This window comes from Elephas maximus, chromosome 5 (genome assembly GCF_024166365.1).
Source record: "Elephas maximus indicus isolate mEleMax1 chromosome 5, mEleMax1 primary haplotype, whole genome shotgun sequence".
Lineage (NCBI taxonomy): Eukaryota > Metazoa > Chordata > Mammalia > Proboscidea > Elephantidae > Elephas > Elephas maximus.
The window spans coordinates 62,255,716-62,277,872 of NC_064823.1; the positions used below are offsets into that span (position 1 = coordinate 62,255,716).

The following is a 22,157-nucleotide window of genomic DNA, read 5'->3' on the forward strand; positions in this document are numbered from 1 at the left end:
CACCTGAAATGTCATTGCAAGTGTAACAACACTCAAGGTGGCAGTTACCTCAAAGATGCTCAAAGTAAAATATCTGATATAAAATCACATTTTTAAGACATTTCTCATTTACGAATTTTACGTCATAAAATGTTGCAAAGCTTTTAGTTGTAAATATTTATGTCCATTTTTATACTACATTTCAATCAAAACAATAACTTCCCACATTCTGCCCTTCAAGAAGTGGAATACAGGATAAACCTCTACAAAACTGCACTCTGGAAGAAAAGCGACAACATCAAAACTGCAAAAAAATTATGTCCATGTTTAAGGGTTTTGACAAATCTAATCTTATTCCCATTTCAGTTGAATCAAAACAAAACAAAAAGCAACCAAACAAAAAAAGTGAAGTTCTAATGGGCCTTACCTTCTTGAACTGCTTGAAATGGGTTGTTGCCATCAACAAATGTCACTGAAAATGTGATTTTCTCAGTCTGTAAGATCTCCTCGTTCTGGTTGAGGTCACCAACTGCTGTGCGAAACACCTCATCATCCTTCTTGGCAGATTCATCAAAAATTGCTCCTAGAAAGAAGTGAGTGTTGCCATTAAACAATAACATCAATATTCTGTCATGCCCTCTAGAAATATGCCAGAGACTTACGTATTTGGAAAATGTATACTTTCACTTAAAGTATGCACTTTATTTATTACTGAAACACACTGTACTGGAAGCAGTGTGATGGCTGAGCAGGAATGTAGTTACTGCTTCTGAACAGATAAGATGAATAGTGCATCAAAGTGTTATTGGAGGGAGAGCAGAGCACTAGGAAGACAATATAATAAGTAAAAAATGCTCTTTTAGGACAAAGTGGCTAATGCATGGGATATCTTGTATCATGAGATCTTCACAAATTCATACCCTGAAAAATGTTTTTTGAAAAACAGGAGATACAATGCAGAAATTTTCTGACAGCTCTTTCACTTAGTATATAGGAATAAGACCACTGTTGTTACTGTAAATCTTCTTTGTTCTTTGTATCTTTGTATTTCCTCCCTTCCTTTTTTCTTTTTTTTGAATGGTGTTTCACCATCTTTTCTAATAGTGAACTTAATGATACTAATAGAAAAAAGAAACAGACATACAAATGTCTGAGCAGAGGTAATGGAGAGTATTTCCTGAAGAACTAGCGTTAACTCCTAGTGGATAATTATGGCATTTTTCATCTATATATAATAATAGGGATGATGACGATAATAAGAGTTGTGGCTGACTTACTGAGCGTTTGGTTGTCAGCAGTGTTTTGATTAAGCAAAGACTAACTTCCACTTCTTACTTGGCCACTTGTTAACTATATGACATTGAGAAAGGTAATAAAATTCTAAACCTTATATTCATCACCTGTAAAATCTAATAATAATAATGCTTATCTGTAAGGATTATTATATATTTAAATGAGATTATCTATATAAAAAATACTTAAATTATGGAAACTAAAAGGTAGCTCTTAGTAAAGCTATTGTTTTATTTACTGCAATCCAAACAGTACTTAAGAGTATCTAATATTTTCCATTTTTTCATAATACAGTATCTCATTTACCATTGAAAATAATTATGATATATATCTAAATACTACTACATACATATACTGCTGTGAAAATTAATACTCCAAAACCAAGTGCCGTCGAGTCATATTTTAAAATGGTTTACCTTCTAAATGTAAATATTGGGGTCAGTGAACTTCTTGTCTTTTTGAATGAACTGAATGAAATACCTCCTGCCAAAAAGAAACATATACTTCAAGCTCAATGACATGATAAAGGAATGACTATATGTACACATGGACACATAAGTCCTTGTTGTGCTGTGTGCTGTCTAGTGGATTCAGGCTCATCTGGGCTCATAGCGACTATACTTAACGTTTATTGACTACTCTATTCATTGTACCATGTGAATGTAAACAATATATGATAAATAAAAGTGATAATGGCCCTTTGCCTTATACTAAAAGACATTATCATTTATATTTATTATATAAGTATGTGTATACAAACATATATGCACATGTGTGTATATATATATAGGCATTTTATATCTATCAGCTTGTTGAGTGTATACATCTGTGACGGAAGCCACAAATCTTCTAGCAAAAAGTAGTTCAGGATACTAAACACATTTTATTAGAGTCAGTGCATGATAAGAAATGGTGAAGCAATGTCAGGTTCTGACAAGTGTGGCTAGTCACTCTCAACCTGTCCACCCTGAGATAGCCTTGCCGTGGGAAGATGATCATTAATTTTTCTAGACCAAGCAGAGTGACTGAGAGGCTTCCACAGTAAAACTGGCTTTCCTCTTATGTAGTTGTTTTATATTTGCATGGATTGTACTGACTATTTTGACCAGCTTCCACAAACCCCCTTGTCATCCATTTTCTAGGTGACCTTGAATATCTGCTTATGGCTGAGAGCATGAGTAAAGGACTAAGAATATATGTAGATTGAGTACTTCCTAATTATACTGTTCTATATTTCTTCTTATAGTTATCAGCCAGAATATTAACATTTGATAGATATAATCAAATGTATACACCAAAAAAAACCAAAACCATTCCTTCGAGTCAATTCTGACTCATAGTGACCCTATGTAACAGACTTAAAATCCGACACGTTCTGTCATTTCTGAACCAGACAGAATTCTACTTTTGAATTGAGTTTTTTGGAATATATCTAGGATTTAAATGTTAGATTAATTTTGCTAATTTAAGGCGATTTCATAAACATTCATTTTAATATATGATAGTTCTTATGTAAAACTAAATTAATCATTACATGGAAATGTAATATTATCTAACTCTGTTATATTAATTTCTCCAGCAGTTTGTTAGGAAGATTGATATAAATTTGCTATACCGGAGCTGAAATAGCCAATTGACTTTAGACCAGATAATCTAAATGTCTATACACAAAGAAGTGATATATGTTTATACAGAGATGTTCAGCTTATCATGAATTCTAAATTGGTCTTTTAAAAGAAGAGTTTCTACTCAACCTTGTTTTATAGCAGGTGACATTACTGACTTCTGCTGAGTATTGGTAATATATTGATAATGGAGGCATTTTACTATTACCTGACAGAACTCTTAACTTTGCCTTAAACATTAAACCTGGCTTAATAAATGGCAGAAACCTGCAGAAATGATAGCAAATTAGTCAGTTCTGTGGTGAATTAAGATATACTGAAAGGAAACACACAAAAGAAGCAGTTCATCTTTCTGCAAACAGCAAGGAAGTACACAGAAGAAAAAGTTCATCTTACTGCAAACAGCATTAAGCAAAGAAGTGGAAATCCTAGACATTTCAAATCCCAGTTATTTATTCACTTTTTTCTTCAGCTATAAAATCTCATCTTAAATTTGGTTTTGTACCAAAGGAGCACATGCAGCATTTTGTATTAAATCATAAGAATTCTGAAAACAACCAGCGAGTTTCACATGAAGAATCTCAGGAAAGAAGGCCTTTGTGTTTCATATTCTTCTGATAGTCACAGCATTGTTATCTATTTATCCTCTGTACTAACGCACACACATTGCCAGTCTCATCTAGTGTCATATGGTCCTAGATTTACTGTTCTGAGCTATATAAAGTTTCCCAAATGCAACATTCATAACTATACAGGTAAATACGATGACACAGCACCTAGCTGCTCTCCAGCTATTTATATTAGCACGTTTTTACTGTCAGTTTTATTTTACAATCTTGAGGTGAAAAGCAGATTCAACTTGTTGTCAGAATGAAATGATTCTTCCTCCTCTTACCCCTCCCCACACACACAAACACACAGTGTTTCCTCTAAACATTATACTCTATTTCTACTCCTGTTGGCCAAAATGGAGGGAAGAAAAACCAGGTAACAAAGCAAAAGAGGATTATCTCCTAAATATTCTTATTATGCCAACTTTTCATTTTCATTATATGGGGACAATATTCTGTCCCTTCCGTGTGAGGGGGCAAAAAGGCTTTATCTTTTCCTTATACAAACACAGTGACATACAGATGGGTATAAATATATGTATTTAAAGGCAAGCTATACCATACTTATTTGTGTTATATCACAGAGCATTAATCTTATGAGTTTGTACCATATCTAATGTTGCTGAATATAATTTTTTCACGACTAATAGGAACACTGGCAAACATATAAAAAAATACCAAATTTCGACAATGTTTACAAAAATATATTTGGGAAAATAATTATAGTTTATAGTAATGTTATAAACCATTATAATTTTTTAAATTTTTAATTTGTTGTAAAACGTGCAAAAGTATTAATACAGCTATGCCCCTTGGAAACTGATAAAAAACCCACTGCCATCAAGTCGATTCCGACTCATAGCAACCCTATAGGACAGAGCAGAACTGCCCCATAGAGTTTCCAATGAGCCCCTGGCGTATTTGAACTGCCAACCTCTTGGTTAGCAGCCGTAGCATTTAACCACCACACCACTAGGGTTCAAAGCTAATTTACAACCAATGCACTTCTATTTAAACAAATGGAATTATGTTTGAGAAAAGATATGTAAAGATTCCCAAAATACAAATAATTACTTGCTATGTGTTTATTAATGATAATTAATCCAAATTTCTTCTGAAAACATGATAGATATGTTTGGGGTGTGTATGTGTGTGTGTGTGCGTGCACATTTTTGGTATTTAAAAGAAGTCAATATTTCAGACTATAATTCATTTGACAAATTCACATTTGAAAATATGTCCACTAAATAAAGCATTTATAAGAAGTTACCAACCTGACCAACTCAATAACTCTCAAAGACATTCTGAGCTTTTTCATCTTCATGGCTTTATTCAGGGTATTCGTGCTACAATGGGTGTAAGTCTTAGATCCTTAATAAAATAAAATTTCCTGAACAGCAGTAACTATTCCTTATATATTTTTTTCTTTAGAATGTTTTTAAGAGAGCCTGAATATATTAGATGTTCAAAAAATAAATTCATTGACTAATCTTTCCTTATATCAAGTTAGGCATAATCATGTTTAGTAAGATACCTAAATTTAAATATGGGAGTGAAATATAAGTTGCAAATAAACTTAAAACAAAGGCAGCATTGCCAATGTACTTGCTGAAAAACCTATGCATGTTAATTTATAATTATAAAATATAAAAAAAAAAAAAAACCCATGACTGTTGATAATTCAAGAACCTAAGTTATTCATTAAGGTTTTGATTGTACACTTGTATTTTTAGGTTAAATATTTACAAAACAATATTTTTATCTTATTCATATAAGAGGCAAGTGTGTGTGTGTATATATACATATCACACACATGGATACACACACATATATACATATAGAAAGAGAGAAAGAAAAGAGAGTGTGTGTGCTCCTGGGTGGTGCAAATGGTTAACATGCTCAAGTGTGAACCAAAAGGTTGGAGGTTGTTGGAGTCCACCCGGAGGTACTTCAGAAGAATAGCCTGGCAATCTACTTCCAAAAAATCAGCCAGTGAAAGCCCTACGGAGCACAACTCTACTCTGACACGCCCAGCGTCGCCTGAGTTGGAGGAGACTTCATGGCAAATGGTTTGGTTTATACCATTCAGCATTTTAACTTAAGCATGCAGGGGAGCTCTTATTTCAATGGAGTATCATTACAATGAAGGCATTTCATATAAACAGATACATGTGTATATGGTTCCTGAAAATAGCCCTTGGAATGTCTTGTGCAATCAAGGTGTCTTTGGTTTTCTAAAACAACCAGTTAACATTTAAACATGTGCAAATGAGTAGAGGCTACACAGGCCCCACCCTAGTCACAGGCCTCAGAAAGGGAAGAGGGCATGATGCAGTCAATCGTGCACATTCATTGTGCCATGTTTATGCATTGAGGTCCCAATGACTATTATAAGGGGCCCCGGAATTGGGAGCTTTCTTTTTGGGGCTTCCTTCATTGCTGAGAAGATCCATGCATGAGAGAGGATGCCATGCCCCTGGAGACAGCAGAAGCCTCGAGTAGGATGTCTTCTAGACCTTGCTTGTGTCTCTTTCCTTGTATCCTTACTGGTTTTAATAAATGGGTAACTATAAGTATAGACAATCATCTCTGTAAATTTTGTGAGCTATTCTAGAGAATGAATGATCCCACAAGGGGCAATGAGACCCTGGCTTAACTCTGGGTGGCTAATTCAGGGTAGGGCTGTACAGGCTGTAGTAAAGGCAGAATCCAAAGTTGTGAAGACTGAGTGACACAGGAATGCTGCTTGGACAGTCAATGAAGAAAGACAGAGTCCTAACTTGTGTGTCTTGACATGGCTCAGAGTGGCTGGGGATGAGGTCTGACCTAATTCTTGGTGGTGAGAGTCAGAGATAAAGTGCCTTGGAAGTGGCTGGCAGCAAGGGTCACAGAGACATGGGAAGGTGAAGTCTGCATGTATGTCCAGGTGGGAACTGGATTCATGCTGATCCTTGCCATGCAGTTAGTAGTAACGGTGGCATTTGACCACTTTGGCCCCTTGTACTGTAGTTGGCACATTGTGGAGATTATATATAAACCCCAAAGAACCCAGTGCCTTCGAGTTGATTATATATATATGTGTGTGTGTGTGTATATATATATATATATCTCCATACATGTACATATGTGTTTCTATATATGCCTGTATTTCTCTGTCCAGGTAACATTTTTTACATTGAGATTTCCTCCACAAATTAATTCTGTATTACAAATGTTTTCAGCAATCCTTTCTCATTCACCAAAAAATTTTCTAATATTTTCTATGCTAATATTCTCACAGGCAGAAAGTAGGGTTTTCAGAATGCTTTTTATTTCATTATGAGCTATATTTTCCCCAGCTCACCTTATCTCACCCTTCACAAGCACTGTGACTAGAAAATAAGCCAAAACAATAACTCTAATTGTTGAAAAGTAGATACCAGGTATACACCAAATTCATGACAATTAGCAAATATTATCTTGAATTAAAGGTAACTGTACTCTGTTGTGTTCTCTCCAGTTTATAATAATTAAAATAATAACAATGATAGTATTTAAAATTTATTAGCACCCATCACTGTACTAAGTCTTTCACAGGTATTATTTCATTTAAAGTTGATGGAAATCCTTTGAGAAAAATGAGGCTCAGCTTAGGTAACTTTCCCAAGGCCTAAAAGAAGTAATGACTATGGCAGAATTCACAGCTCTTAATCTCTAAGCAAATGTCCTAAAAATTTATGAGCTTAACATCTGGCAATATATTATGAATCGTAACAAATTTCCATAACCAAATGATATGCATATTTTTTATTTTATAATTCTTGTGATGTAATTTTATTTGTAGGTTAAGTTTCTCAAACAGGTTTTAATCTTACTCTTTTGTATATTTTTGTTATTTAGGCCTAGCTTTCAAAAGTTTCTAAATAAATATTTTGCATACTCTTCTTGCAGATACACTGTTTTAGCACGGTAATTTAAACTATCACAGTGTTTTAAAAGATGCTGGTAGTTTTTAGTAGTTTAGCTGAAACTTTTATACATACTTTTTGTCAAACTTGACTTATTTTTATATCTGTTTCTCAACTAATTATCTAACTTTTTCAAACCATTAAATTAATGTAAATTTCCAAAAGGTTAAAATACATTTTCCACAGTTACTTTAGAAAACTTTAAGTGAATTCCAATAACATACCCACTATGCTGTATTTTTAAATGCAGGATTCAAAAGAAGCCTCTAGCCTTTCATTTTTAAGGAGTTTTTTCTTTTCTTTTTTTTCTAATTTAGTGACTAATGATCCTAATAGAGTGGCAGTGTCATAGTCATTGACTTTATATATTAAAAGCCTTTAATATTTCACTTAGGTCTATAATATTCAAATTGCGACCAGGTATTGAAACTAACTGGTTCATTATCTCTCGATGTTTAAATGCTTACTTAGCACTTTGTTCTCTGAGTTCACAGTACATTATAATATTAACTCCCACCTCTGCCACCGTAATTATCTAGTTTGTAGACAAGCATCATTCTCATTTTCAAGACAGATAATCAAGTTTAAAGAAGATAATGCCAAGATCGCACAGGGAATTATTAATGACATCATGTAAAAAGATATCACTGGAAGGGGAAAAAATTCCATGCAGATCACTAAAATGATTATGTGGAAATACTTAAAGTCATATCGTAATCCATATTTAGTTCATATCAGAAACAGGCTTTTCTTTTATGGCAGACTTTTTTTTTTTATTGTACTTCAGACGAAGGTTTACAGAACAAACTAGCTTCTCATTAAACAGTTAGTACACTTATTGTTTTATGACATTGGTTAACAACTCCAGGACATGTCAACACTCTCCCTTCTCAACCTTGGGCTCCCTATCACTAGCTTTCTTGTCCCTCCTGACTTCCAGTCCTTGCCCTTGGGCTGGCGTGTCCCTTTAGTCTCATTTTGTTTGATGGCCTGTCTAATCTTTGGATGAAGGGTAAACCTCAGGAGTGAATTCATTACTAAGCTAAAAGGATGTCTGGGGGCCATACCCTTGGGGTTTTTCCAGTCTCTGTCAGGCTAGTAATTCTGGTCTCTTTTTGTGATTTAGGATTTTGTTCTACATTTTTCTCCAGCTTTGTCCAGGACCCTCTACTGTGATCCCTGACAAAGCAGTCAGTGGTGGTAGCAGGGCACCATCCAGTTGTACTGGACTCGGTCTGGTGGAGGCCATGGTAGTTGTGGTCCATTAGCCCTTTGGACTAATCTTTCCCTTCTATGTTTAGTTTTCTTTATTCTCCCTTGCTCCCAAAGAGGTGAGACCAGTGATGTATCTTAGATGGCCGCTCACAGGCTTTTAAGACCCCAGATGCTACTCACCAAAGTAGAACGTAGAACATTTTCTTTATAAACTATGTTATGCCAACTAAGCTAGATATTCCCTGAGACCATGGTCCCCACAGACTTCAGCCCAGCAATTCAGTCCCTCAGGGAGTTTAGATGTATCTATGGAGCTTCCATGACCTTGCCTTGTACAAGTTGTGCTGGCTTCCCCAGTATCGTGTACTCTCTTACCCTTCTCCGAAGTTACCACTTATCTATTGTCTATTTAGTATTTTTCCATCCCACCCCTCCTCTCCCTCATAACCATCAAAGACTGTTTCTTTTTGTGTGTAAACCTTCTCATGAGCTTTTATGGTAGTGGTCTCATACAATATTTATCCTTTTGTGATTGACTTATTTTACTCAGCATAATGCCCTCCAGATTCATCCCTGTTGTGAGATGCTTCGCAGAGTCATCATTATTCTTTATTGTGACGTAGTACTCCACTGTGGGTATGTACCATAGTTTGTTTATCCATCTATCTGTTGATGGGCATCTAGGTGGTTTCCATCTTTTTGCTATTGTGAACAATGCTGCAATGAGCATGGGTGTGCATCTGTCTATTCATGTGATGACTCTTATTTCTCTAGGACATATTCCTAGGGGTAAGATTACTGGATCATATGGTACTTATATTTCTAGCTTTCTAAGGAAGCATATGACAGACATTTTTAAGTTCATATTATAACATTTACTGAACATTCTATTTGGTATTGTAACTCTATAAGCTAAACTAAATAGAGAGTAGTGACTTCCATGGTTTTAAAAGATCTGGATTCTAATGTAGAATCTGCCACTAAATTACCTTGTGATCTTAGGCCAGTGGTTCTCAACAGAAGATATTTTTGCCCTTGGAGGACATCTGGCAGTGTCAGGAGAAATTTTTGGTTAGCACTACCAGAGTATGCTACTGCCTTCCAATGGTTAGAGGCCAGATATGCTGTTAACCTCCACCATGCACAGGCCAGCCCCCATACCAAAGAATTATCTCGCCCCAAACACAAATAATGCTGAGGTTGAGAAACCCTCATCTAGGCAAAGTTACCAACAGTACCTGGGTTATACTGTTCTTTTAAACGAAGGAAAGGTGAGAAAAAGAAGGAAAGGTGTAAGAAAAAATCTAATACTTAGAACTGAATGATAATTTTAAAAACTATGCATCAAAATGTGTGAGACAGCTATAAAACAGACTTAGAAGAAAATATATATAGCTTTAAATACACTTATTAAACAAACAACTAAAATGTTTAAATATGGACTTCAGCATTCAACTAACTCAAGAAGATGGATAAAGAGCAAAAACAAATACATAAACTCAAAGAAATAAGAACAAAGAAAATAAAGGTCAGCATAGAAATGAAGTTAGCATCAATAATAAAACAATATTACTAAAGCTAAAGCTGATTATTTGAAAAGATAAAGAGATAGACCTTAGCAAGACATAATGAAAAAAAAAGGAACAATGAAAAATTATAATAAATGCAGTACAAAAATGGGAGAGGACCAAAGTTCAAGACAGAATAGAAATAAATGACGTATTATGAACAACTATACAGTAATTTAATTGTAAACAAAAATGAAAAGGTTTCCTAAAAAATATTAAATAACAAGAAAGGCACAAGAACCACTGCTTCTAGCATAGATCAGTACAGGAAGATAACCTTCTAACCTTAAATTAGGAAATGTTATTCAAATACATTAGATAAGTCATAGTCAAATACATTAGGAAAATCATACTCATATCAGGTAAACCACAAAGTCATATTAAAAAAAAAAAAGAAACCTGTTGCTGTCGAGTCAATTCCGACGCATAGTGACCCTATATATTACCCATATATTTCTCATTTGGGTTCTATTATTTTCTAATACTCTCAATTTTACAAAGCACATCCACTATTTATAGTTTTTATACTTTTAAGATCTAAATGTGGAAAAATACAACTCTCAATATGAAAAAGACTTAATCTCTGACAATTACCAGATTTTTCAAAGCTACATTTTCCAGATTTTGATGATGTAACTGTATAATATAAAATACACTTTTGCATTTTTTCATATTCTAGATTTTTCTATTCCTTAGTTTCTTATGAAGTTCATCCTGAAACTCCCATTGAATAGCACCCATCCCAGAGTGATTTTTTTTCCCCGCACACATAAGCACTTAGAGCTTGTACCCCTCAAACATCATATTTGATTAAATGTGGTCTTGAATGATTTTCCAGGGGAAGTACATAGTTGCCTCTCTATGTTGTTATTATCTGCTGTAGAGTTGTCCCATTTTTCATGGTGAACCCATGCACAGTAAGATCTGACCAATGTGACCCATACGGTTTGGCTGATTTTTGGAAGTAGACTGCCAGCCCCTTCTTCCTAAGCCTGTCTGTCTGAAGACTCCACTGAAACTTCTTCATATCATAGCAATACACAAGCCTCCACCGACAGGGAGTGCTAGCTGAGCTTGAGGTGCACTGGCCAGAAACTGAACATGGGTCTCCCGTATGAAAGAGGAGAATTCTACCACTGACCCGTCACTGCCCTTGCTTTTCTTTGTAGGCCCTCCTGATGAAAGTCCAGTTATCTGCTGCTTTCCCATTAAGATTCCCCATGTATCATCATCTAAAACTAGGGAAACAGAGGGTGCATAATTAATGCTCTTTTCATGAAAGAAACGATCTACATGCTCTTACTTTTATAAACAAATGTTAAGTCTGTTTTCCTGAACACCTTACGATAAAAAAAAAGCTACTTAAAATGAGAAGGGAAAATCATGAACCAAGAAGTCAAATTTTCAGTGACTATTTTCAGAGATTTCAGACCAGGGCATTTGTGTGACATTCCATCACAATATGAACTAAGCTAAATTCATAAAGGCATTTTTCATTTCACCATAGGCCTTCTTCTCAGCCTAGCCCTCCAATAACATTTGAATTCACCTTTCATTTGAAATGCCTGTATAATTACACAGAAGCCCAAAGCACATTTTGAGTGATAATACTGCCACCTGAACTGCCTGATTTTGCTGTAAATTCTCCAGTGCCCTGTGGGAGAAAATGAAATGCAGGTTGCTTAAGGAACAGATAAGCTGATGCCTCCAGGTAGAGTGTCATAGGAGGCTAATCTTTAAAATAATCAAAATAATCATTCCATGTTGGAGCACAGATCCTCTGAATAGTTCATGCATTTTAATATTATTTTGGTGTTTGAGGAATAAACATTTCAAAGAACAGTTCTTCCATTAAGAATTATTTACAATTTCTTTCAAGAATACTAGATAAAAAAAGATCAGTAATTTGGATTTTAAAATTTGAATTGGCACTCTTTGGCTTTTTAAATTCTTTTTCATCTATTTCAGATTGAATCCATAAAGCAAAGCAAAGTTACGTTTGGCATGTTACAGTCCCTTCCTCCATAACATAACACCTGATTGAAGCAGTGTCCTATTATTACAAACTTGACTGCCACGACAAAAAGGGAAAGGAGCCTTTAAACACTGCACAGCTATTCAAACCCTTCACAGACTGATACGGTGCACTTAAAAATTAGGGAAGAAGGCAGCTACTTGAAAAGTGCATTCGCAGAGCAGACTTGGATATATAATTAGAAATAGAACAGACGGCTTTTCTCCCCCTGCAACAATTCACTGGATTCTTTTAATACAACTTCGATTTCCATAAAAAAGTGTGAGAAGTGGTATATGGTACTATAAGTGAAATAATGTGTCAAAGAAATATGGGTATGAAAAAAAAAAACACAGTGTGAATATTCCCCTTAGGAGAGTCAAACACACTTGCACACAAATTAGTTTAGGCTGTTTTCTACGTAGTAAAAAAAAAAAAAATCTAATTTTGTTCATAAGACAAAAACTTTACCTTGATTATAGATTTAAAAAAAAAATCATTTTTTCTTTCTGAGTTGAATTAGGTAAGTTATGGAAATTAGGTATTTTAGTACTTTCATAAAATACTGTCTTAATTTCTAAAGAAGATAAATGCATAATGTAGAGTATTTCAAGTAGGAAAAAGGTAACTTTCTGATATTAAATCTCAAATTTTATGGTTTTATTAACTCTGAGAAGTTAATATGCAAAACTGAAGATTTTACATGTATCTACCGACTTTTTTTTTCTTAACATGTCCTGTTTTGTACTGTTGCATACTGAATAAAAAACTGATAGGAAGCAGCATACAGGGTATTGCTAGGGAGTTGCCCTGCAAAATGTTTCATAGACAGTAAGACAAAAAGCAATTCCATTATACCTGTAGATTTGACAACAGTAAACTAGACACAAGTTTTCTTATGAAAGTGGCAATTTTAAAGTATTTTAATAGCTATAAATGTTTTCAAAATGGGCCAGATTTTTCCCATCTACCAAGATAAAGAGGGTAAGACAAAAAAGTTCAGGAAAATTAACTTTCAAATACCAGTTTTAGTAATAACTTGCTAGACAATAAAGTTGAAGAAAATGGCTAAAATTGTGTGTACTTTCTACTATAAGTCTTATTTGTATTACAAAAAAGAGGAATGCTACTTTTAAAATTTAAAAACCCTGTAATGTAGCTCTCTTCATCCTGATTTTTCAGATGAGGAAAATGAGAATCGGAAAAATTAGATAAATCACCCGATCACATAGTTAGAAAATAAATGAGATAAGATATGAATCTAGAACTCCTAGGCTTCAAAAACCTGTAATTTTTATACCATACAAACCGCTTCTATGTGAAAAACAGTCCAGTCCTGAGACAAAGTATTCTGCTTTTTGGAATAACGTGATGAAAATGAAACATCAGTGAATTCTTTGAAAGTGTGTCCTTAGTTCATCTCCTAGACCCAGTTTGACTCTATGACATGGTGGGTAGTATTTCTCTTTCAGTGAAAACAGAAAAACACAGCAGTTGGAAAGAGCTGATAACTTAAATGGGTTGCAGGCTATATTAGAAGAGATGACAGAAAATACACTGTGGCCTTTCATTAACCTCTTGAAAAATGATGTAATAGTCATAATATGTCCAGTAAGAATGTTTATTTATGACCATTGATATAAAGCAATTAACTCTGGAGCCCAGTGGTGGGTGGAGGTGGGCAAGTCAAGTTTGGATAAAGTTCTAACGCACTGCTGATGTATGGAGACTCTGCTGAAATGTATGAAGAAAATATAGCAGATTCCTAGAGATTCTCTACTATTACTTCACATAGTAAGTGTTGAGGTTAAACCTCAAAACTTTTAAAGTTATTTTTATAATAAACAACAAAGATGTTTTTCTTCCTTTAACATAAGATCTAAAATAAAAGTGACAAAACATTAATCTGGTTTGTGGGTATATTGTTGGATGTTTTTTATATTTAGCTTTATGTATTTTTTTCCAATGTTTCTCAAATTGCTCATTTTTTAATAATGAGGTATTTAAAAACTACTTTACAGATCCAGAGTTTGAATAAAATACAGGTAGTCCCCAACTTATTCAAGTTACCACGAACCGCACTAAAATTATGTTTTTTAAATCTAATCATTAGTAACATGTACTATATACAACGCTGCAGCACATAATTTGCTGATGTTAACCATTCTTATGCCAACACCCAAAGACAAATAAGAATCAAATCTATGAAGATACTGATAACAAAAGGCAATAATAATGAAAACATAAAAAAAAAAAAGGTATTCGACTTACATCAGAACCAATTTACGACAGAGTCTTTGGAATGAAACCCCATCGTAAACCAGGGAGTACCTGTACATAGAATATATATTAAACTCGTGACTAAAAATTGAACATTCAAATTCTTTTGAAGAAACTGTTGGCCTATATTTTAAAATACTGTTTTCCTGATATCCCTTGCTTTATCAAGGAGTCAGCTTCCCAAATTTTGGACAAGCAGAACAGAGAGACTATAAAACATCTTTTTCTAATCCCATTTCATATAAAAATTAAGAGATAACTCGCAAAAAGTTTCAATAATTAATCCCAGAACTCTCCTTGGAGCTAGGGAAAATACATCTAAGAAAGCCTGTAAGATTCTCAATGAGATTCTGAGGCCTGCAAATCCCACCATGATTCTCCCCTCCGGCATCTTTGGTTACTGCCCAAACTGTGTCTTTAACTAATTATCATGTCTTCCTTCTCTCTTTTTTCTTTTACTAGTTCCTCCCCCACCTTACCACAATGCATATTTTATTCTGCTTTGCCCATCACATTCCTTCGTAACCATATTAATATCTTCAGCCCCTAAAAAGGAAGGCTCCTGGTTTTTTCCAAGGGACATTGCTCCTTTTGCAGTCCTTTCAAGTGAACATTTACTTTCTCATACACTAGACTCCCTTGTACCCAGAAATGGAATGTTAGAATTATCTAGCTATCTGAAAAAATTCAATACTGTTCTTCCTCCATCATGGAGTAATATGTCTCTTCTGAAACTATTGCCATTTGTCTACACTACACTCTAATCCTTTTCATCATTGTCACTACCATCTCCTGGCCTGCCAATCAAATTTATTGAAGAAATTGGAACCTGGTTCCATCATCTGGGATAATACACTGAACCTGCTGATGACCTATTTAGCTTATGGATAATGCAGTTCTTGGCTTTTTTAATCCCAATGTTCATTATCTCCATGAAAACCTAGGTCAATAACTGGTATTTGACAACACCTGTATGCCGTCTACATGAGAAATACTGAAATCTAATGCCTCATGCTCTACACAGTCTTCCCAGAATTTTCAAATCTCATTACATCTGTTCTTCAAGCATATAGAGAGTTTGAGTTCCCTCACCACTGAGCCAATGGAGATTCCATTTTACTGAAATGGAGATAATTGCAGATAATAGTGGGTGAGACAAGAATTCTCTTTTTAATATGTTGAGTTTCAGATTTCTACTAAAATGAAAGTGGAGATGTCAAGCAGATAATTGAATACGCAGAATGAAGCTTAAGAGAGAGAGATCTGAGTCCACAGCAAACATCTGAGGGTCGTTAGCATACCCATGGGAATTAAAATGGTAAGACTGGATATGGTCACATAGGGAAACAGTGTAAATGGAGATAAGATGTGGGGCCAGGACAGATTCCTGAGGCAAACCAGTCTAGTCAGAAGAAGACCCATCAAAGGCATATGTCTTAGCTTCTTAGCTATCCAGTTCTGATATAACAGAAATACTACAAGTGGATGGCTTTAACAAGAGAAATATATTCCCTCATAGTCTAGCAGGCTACGAGTCCAAATTCAGGGCATCAGCTCCAGGGGAAGGCTTTCTCTCTCTGTCAGCTCTGGAGGAAGGTCCTTGTGGTACATCAGTCTTCCCTTGGTCTGGGAGCATCTCAGCACAGGAACCTCAAGTGCAAAGAACACATTCTGCTCCTGGCGTTGCTTTCTTTGTGATATGAGGTCCCCCATCTCTCTGCTTGCTTTTCTCTTTTATATCTCAAAAGATATTGGCTTAAGACCCTACTTAATCTTTCAGACCTCACCAATATAAATATAGCTGCCACTAATCCATCTTACTATACCATAGTGATAGGATTTACAACATATAGGGAAATCACATCAGAAGATAAAATGGTAGGCAATCATACAGTCATACAAGGGAATCATGACCTAGCCAAGTTGACAGGTATTTTTAGGGGACACAATTCAATCCATGACAGCATACTAGAAAGCACCACCATTAATTCACGAGGAAAGCCAGATGAAAATGATATCAAAAAAGCAAAAAAAATTTTCGAGATATTGGAAACGGTCAATCATATGAAATGCTATTCAGAAAACAAGTAACATGAGGATAGTTAAATATTCTTGTCCTGTACTTGATCACATGGAAATTGTCAATTTTTTAAAAAAATAATTTTTATTGTGCTCTAAGTCAAAGTTTACAAATCAAGTCAGTCTGTGACACATAAGCCTATATACACCTTACTACATACTCCCATATACTCTCCCCCTAATGAGTCAGCCCGCTCCCTCACTCCAGTCTCTCCTTTCGTGACCGTTTTGCCAGTTTCTAACCCTCTCTACCCTCCCATCTCCCCTCCAGACAGGAGACACCAACACAGTCTCAAGTGACCACCTGATACAAGTAGCTCACTCTTCATCAGCATCTCTCTCCAACCCGTTGTCCAGTCCCATCCATGTCTGATGAGTTGTCTTCGGGAATGGTTCTTGTCCTGGGCCAACAGAAGGTTTGGGGACCATGACCACCGGGATTCTTCTAGTCTCAGTCAGACCATTAAGTCTGGTCTTTTTATGAGAATTTGGGGTCTGCATCCCACTGTTCTCCTGCTCCCTCAGGGGTTCTCTGTTGCGTTCCCTGTCAGGGCAGTCATATGTTGTGGCCAGGCACCATCTAGTTCTTCTGGTCTCAGGATGATGTAAGTCTCTAGTTCTTGTGGCCCTTTCTATCTCTTGGGCTCATAGTTATCGTGTGACCTTGGTGTTCTTCATTCTCCTTTGATCCAGGTGGGTTGAGACCAATTGATGCATCTTAGATGGCCGCTTGTTAGCATTTAAGGGAAATTGTCAATTATTTTCATAATATCAGGTTCAATAAAACTGGTAAGAGTACAAGCCATTTTGAAATGGGCTAAAGAGTAAAATGGAGGCTTAAAAACCCATCTATTTGAAACCAAAAGATCAACAATTAAAGCAAAGATGAGAAGATAAGGGGGCAGAGAAACCAGAGTACTAGAATTGGAACAGCCAGAACACATTTACAGAGAAAGTTGACCTACCGTGAAAAATGTAGCCAATGTCATTGAACAATCTGTATAGGAATTATCAAGTGGAAACCCATTTGGCTATGTAAACTTTTACCAAAAACCCAATAAAATATTATTTAAAAAAAAAGTAAATGGGAGTTACAGAAGTGGAGATGGAGTTTGAACATATTCATAACACAGGGCCTAAAGGCCCTATGTTTATCTCTCCCTCCCGAGGCTACCAGCTGCACAAAGACAGGGGTAATGTTTATTTCTTGATCATATTTAATACCTTCCAGTATCCAGCATGTTGTCTTTCATATAATAGTTACTAACTATGTTTGTTGAACTGTAACACTTGAACCAGAATTCTGAAATTTAGTCAGATAACTTACATCAGTGATGGTGCTTTTAAAAATTAAACATGTCTCATTGTATATACTGAGTCAGAATTTCTGAGGTTAGGAGCTCGATTTCTAGGGACAACCTTTTTTAGCTTACTTTGCAGTTAAGCATGACCAAAGTAATATTAGTGGAAGTGGAATACGCCTTATTTCCATTCCAAGGGGTAAGAATCAAATAAGCCTATCCATAGTCTTTTTTTCCTTACTTCTACCTGAATGGACTTTGGGTTCACCCCATAAGGGATGATAACCCAAAAGCTGAAAGAATCCTGGATTGCTGATCCCTACATATAGAAGTTTTGCTAACCATCCAGGCATATATTATCTTAAGTAATATACTTTCCAAGGTAGAGGTCATTTTACAAGGCACAAGTCAATTCCTATAATCTAGACATATTTAGGTTTCAAATAGTGGTTCTCAAAGAACAGTCCCTCAAAAAGCATCAGCATCACCTATGAACTGGAGTGGGGATCAGCAATCTGGTTCAACAAGCCTACAGGGGATTTTAATGCAGATAGTTTAAGAATCATTGATTTAACAGAAGACACTTTGTTAAGGATTCACACCTATGTTACTGCCCCCTGCTCTCTACAGAAGAAGGATGTAACAAACCACAGACTGTTTCACTCATTCTGAATTTTGACTTTTAATTCCTTTAATATTATTGATATTTCCTAAGGCTTTTATTTAGTTACTGCATGCTCTGGCTTCAAAGAGAGAGCTACTGAAGTAGCAGTTAAATGTCCGATACCTCTGGGGAGTGCTCCTCATCTACTGATGGACAAAGCATTCATTAAGATGTGCTCTGAGATATTTCCTCCCAGGCCTCTGTTTATAGCTAAAGAACCTTGAATTTTCATTCTCTCCACTTACTTTTAATCTGCCTCATTTTCAACTATATCTTCCATGGTTACTGCCTATCATTTTGAAGAAGTGTCTTTATCCAAGGTTCCTTTTGAGTTAGAGAACATTAACTGTCAGTCCGACGTGACCGATAAGCTCTAATAACAAACAAAAAACAAACAACAACAAAAAAACGCAGTTATGTGATCAGCAAGTTATTTATCATAGGTGGAAGAATTAGAAATGATGGTTTTTAATGTCTCTTCCAGGTCATAATATTGCAATCTGTAGATTTAATCTGTGTAGGTCTATGGATGTAATGGACATAATTTTATAAGAAGGTACAACTTAATATAAGGAAACATTTCTTTCAATGAACTTGTCCCAAAAATGTGCTACCTCTTGTAGGAAGGTAGCATTTAAACAAGCTGAAAAATATCAGAATTCATTTATTACAAAAATATAGGGATGGTAACTTGAATAACCCATCCAATCTGAAATATCAATTTCTCAAATTATATTTCAAAGCAATTTTAGATTTCAAGTTAATAACGACAAACCAGGATAACAGTCCTAGTTTCCTCCAACAAATCAAATATATCATATAGAAGTATAAGAGGAGTAAGGGTAGCATATAACATTCATCTAAGACACTGACATATAAACTATGAGAAAATGTAGGAAAACAAAAGGCTGTTGTGAGCTGGGATATGAGAAGCAGCCTGAAATGGGGAGAAGAAAAGGAGAGGGAAAGTGTGACACAGAGAGAGAGAGGAAGAGGTAATGAGAGAGGTGTGTATTGTTTGACTGAAGATGACCTAACTTGACCCTAAATTTGGATTTCCTTTCTTGTACGCATTCCTGTAAATAATCTGATAGGGACAACGAGTAGTTGCAGCCTCCAAGGCCTGGTACACAGCAAACAAGGTGTTCGAATTGTGTTGTAAAATAAAATTAGTACCCATTTACAGACATTTACTTATGTTAAAGAAGCTTCTTATATCCAAAGAGGAAAAGTTGTTAGGTGTCATCGACTGACTGGGCTCCAACTCACTGCGGCCTTATGTACAACAGAAGGAAACACTCCTAGAACTGTGTCATCCTCGCAATTGTTGCTATGTGTCATGGATTGAACTGTGTCCCTCAAAAATATGTGTCAACTTGGTTAGGCCATGTTTCCTAGTATGTGTGGTTGTACTCCATTCTGTGATTGTCATTTTATGTTCCCTCAAAAATATGTGTCAACTTGGTTAGGCCATGTTTCCTAGTATGTGTGGTTGTACTCCATTCTGTGATTGTCATTTTATGTTAAAGAGGATTAGGGTAGGATTGTAACACCCTTACTAAGGTCACATTCCTGATCCAGTGAAAAGGGAGTTTCCCCAGAGCGTGGCCTGTACCTCCTTTTATCTTATAAGAGATAAAGTGAAAGGGAAGTGATCAGAGTTGGGGACCTCATACCACCAAGAAAGCAGTGCCAGTAGCACAGTGTGTCCTTTGGACCTGGGGTGCCTGTGCAGAGAAGCTCTTAGAATGGGGGAAGATTGATGAGAAGGCCAACAGAGAGAGAAAACCTTCTCCTGGAGCTGACACGCTGAATTCGGACCCTTAGCATACTTCACTGTGAGGATATAAACTTCTGTTATTAAAACCATCCAATTGTGGTGTTGCTGATACAGCAGCACTAGAGGACTAAGATCCTATGTTTGAGCCCAATGTTGCAGACACTGTGTCAATCCATCTTGTTGAAGGTATTCCTATTTTTCATTGACCCTCTACTTTACCAAGCATGATGTTTTTCTCTAGGGACTGGTCCCTCCTGATAGCATGTCCAAAGTGCATGAGATGAAGTCTTCTCATCCTTGCTTCCAAGGAGCATTCCTGCTATACTTCTTCTAAGATACGTTTGTTTATTCTTCTGACAGTTTATGGCATATTAAATATTCTTCACCAACACCATAATTCAAAGATGTCAATTCTTCTTTGGTCTTCCTTATTCACTGTTCAGCTTTCACATGCATATGAGGGAAATGAAAATACCATGGCTTAGGTGGTCTCTGGGGACATCTAGCTTAACTAGCATAACATAGTTTATAAAGAAAATGTTCTGCATCCTACTTTGGTGAGTAGGATCTGGGTTCTTAAAAGCCTGCGAGTGGCTGTCTAAGATAATTCATTGGACTCATCCTGTCTGGAGCAAGGGAGAATGAAGAAAACCAAAGACACAAGGGAAAGATTAGCCCAAAGGACTTATGGACCACAACTACCACAGCCTGCACCAGACTGAGTCCAGCACAACTAGATAGTGTCCAGCTACCAACACCGATTTCTCTGGCAAGGATCACAACAGAGGATACTGGACAGAGCTGGAGAAAAATGTAGAAAAAATTCAAACTTAGCAAAAAAAAATAAAAATCAAGCTTATGGGTCTGACGAGGATTGGAGAAATCTCCCCAGCTTATTGCCCCCGGACACCCTTTTAACTCAGAACTGAAGTCACTCCTGAGGTTCACCCATCAGCCAAATATTAGACAGGCCCATAAAACAAACAATAATATACATAGCTCAACCATGTTTACGAGACGAAATAGGCACACCAGACGGGGGCAAGGACAAGAGGCAAGAGAGGATAGGAAAGCTAGACAAATGGAAATGGAGAACCCAAGGTTGAAACGTAAGAGTGTTGACATGTCTTGGGATTGGCAACCATTGTCACAAAACAATATGCGTATTAATTGTTTAATGAGAAATTAACTGGCTCTGTAAATCTTCATCTAAAGCACAATAAAAAAGAAAATACCATGGCTTTGGTTAGATGCACCTTAGTCACAAAGTGACATCTTTGTTTTTTAACACTTTTGCAGCAGATTTGCCTGATACAATATGTCCTTTGATTTCTTGACCTCTGCTTCCATGGGTGTTAATTGTGGATCCAAGTAAAATGAAGTCCTTGACAACCTGAACATTTTCTCCATTTATCATGATGTTGCTTATCGGTCCAGTTGAAAAGATTTTTGTTTCCTTTATGTCGAGGTGCAATCCACACTGAAGGCTGTAATCTTTGATCTTCATCAGTAATTGTCTCAAGTCATCTTCACTTCCAGTAATCAAGGTTGTGTCATCTGCAAATTGTAGGTTGTTAATGAGTATTCCTTGAATTCTGACTCAGTATTCTTTTTTCTCAGGTAGCCAGCTTCTTGGATTATTTGCTCAGCATACAGACTGAATAGGTATGGTGAAAGGCTACAAACCCTGACGCATACCTCTCCCGACTTTAAACCACGCAGTATCCCCTTATTTTGCTGAACGGCTGCCACTTGATCCATGTACAGATTCCTCATGAGCACAATTAGGTGTTCTGGGATT

The 22,157-nt window shown here is 36.0% G+C and overlaps 1 protein-coding gene across 1 annotated transcript in view; it reads right to left on the reverse strand.

The window, feature by feature from the left end:
• Nucleotides 1-22,157, reverse strand: part of GRID2 (glutamate ionotropic receptor delta type subunit 2) — a 1,658,713-nt gene that overhangs the window by 1,341,591 nt on the left and 294,965 nt on the right. Inside the window, exon 2 of the mRNA XM_049885711.1 lies at nt 407-562. Coding sequence (XP_049741668.1) covers nt 407-562 — 156 coding nt within the window. The remainder of the gene's footprint in view (nt 1-406; nt 563-22,157) is intronic.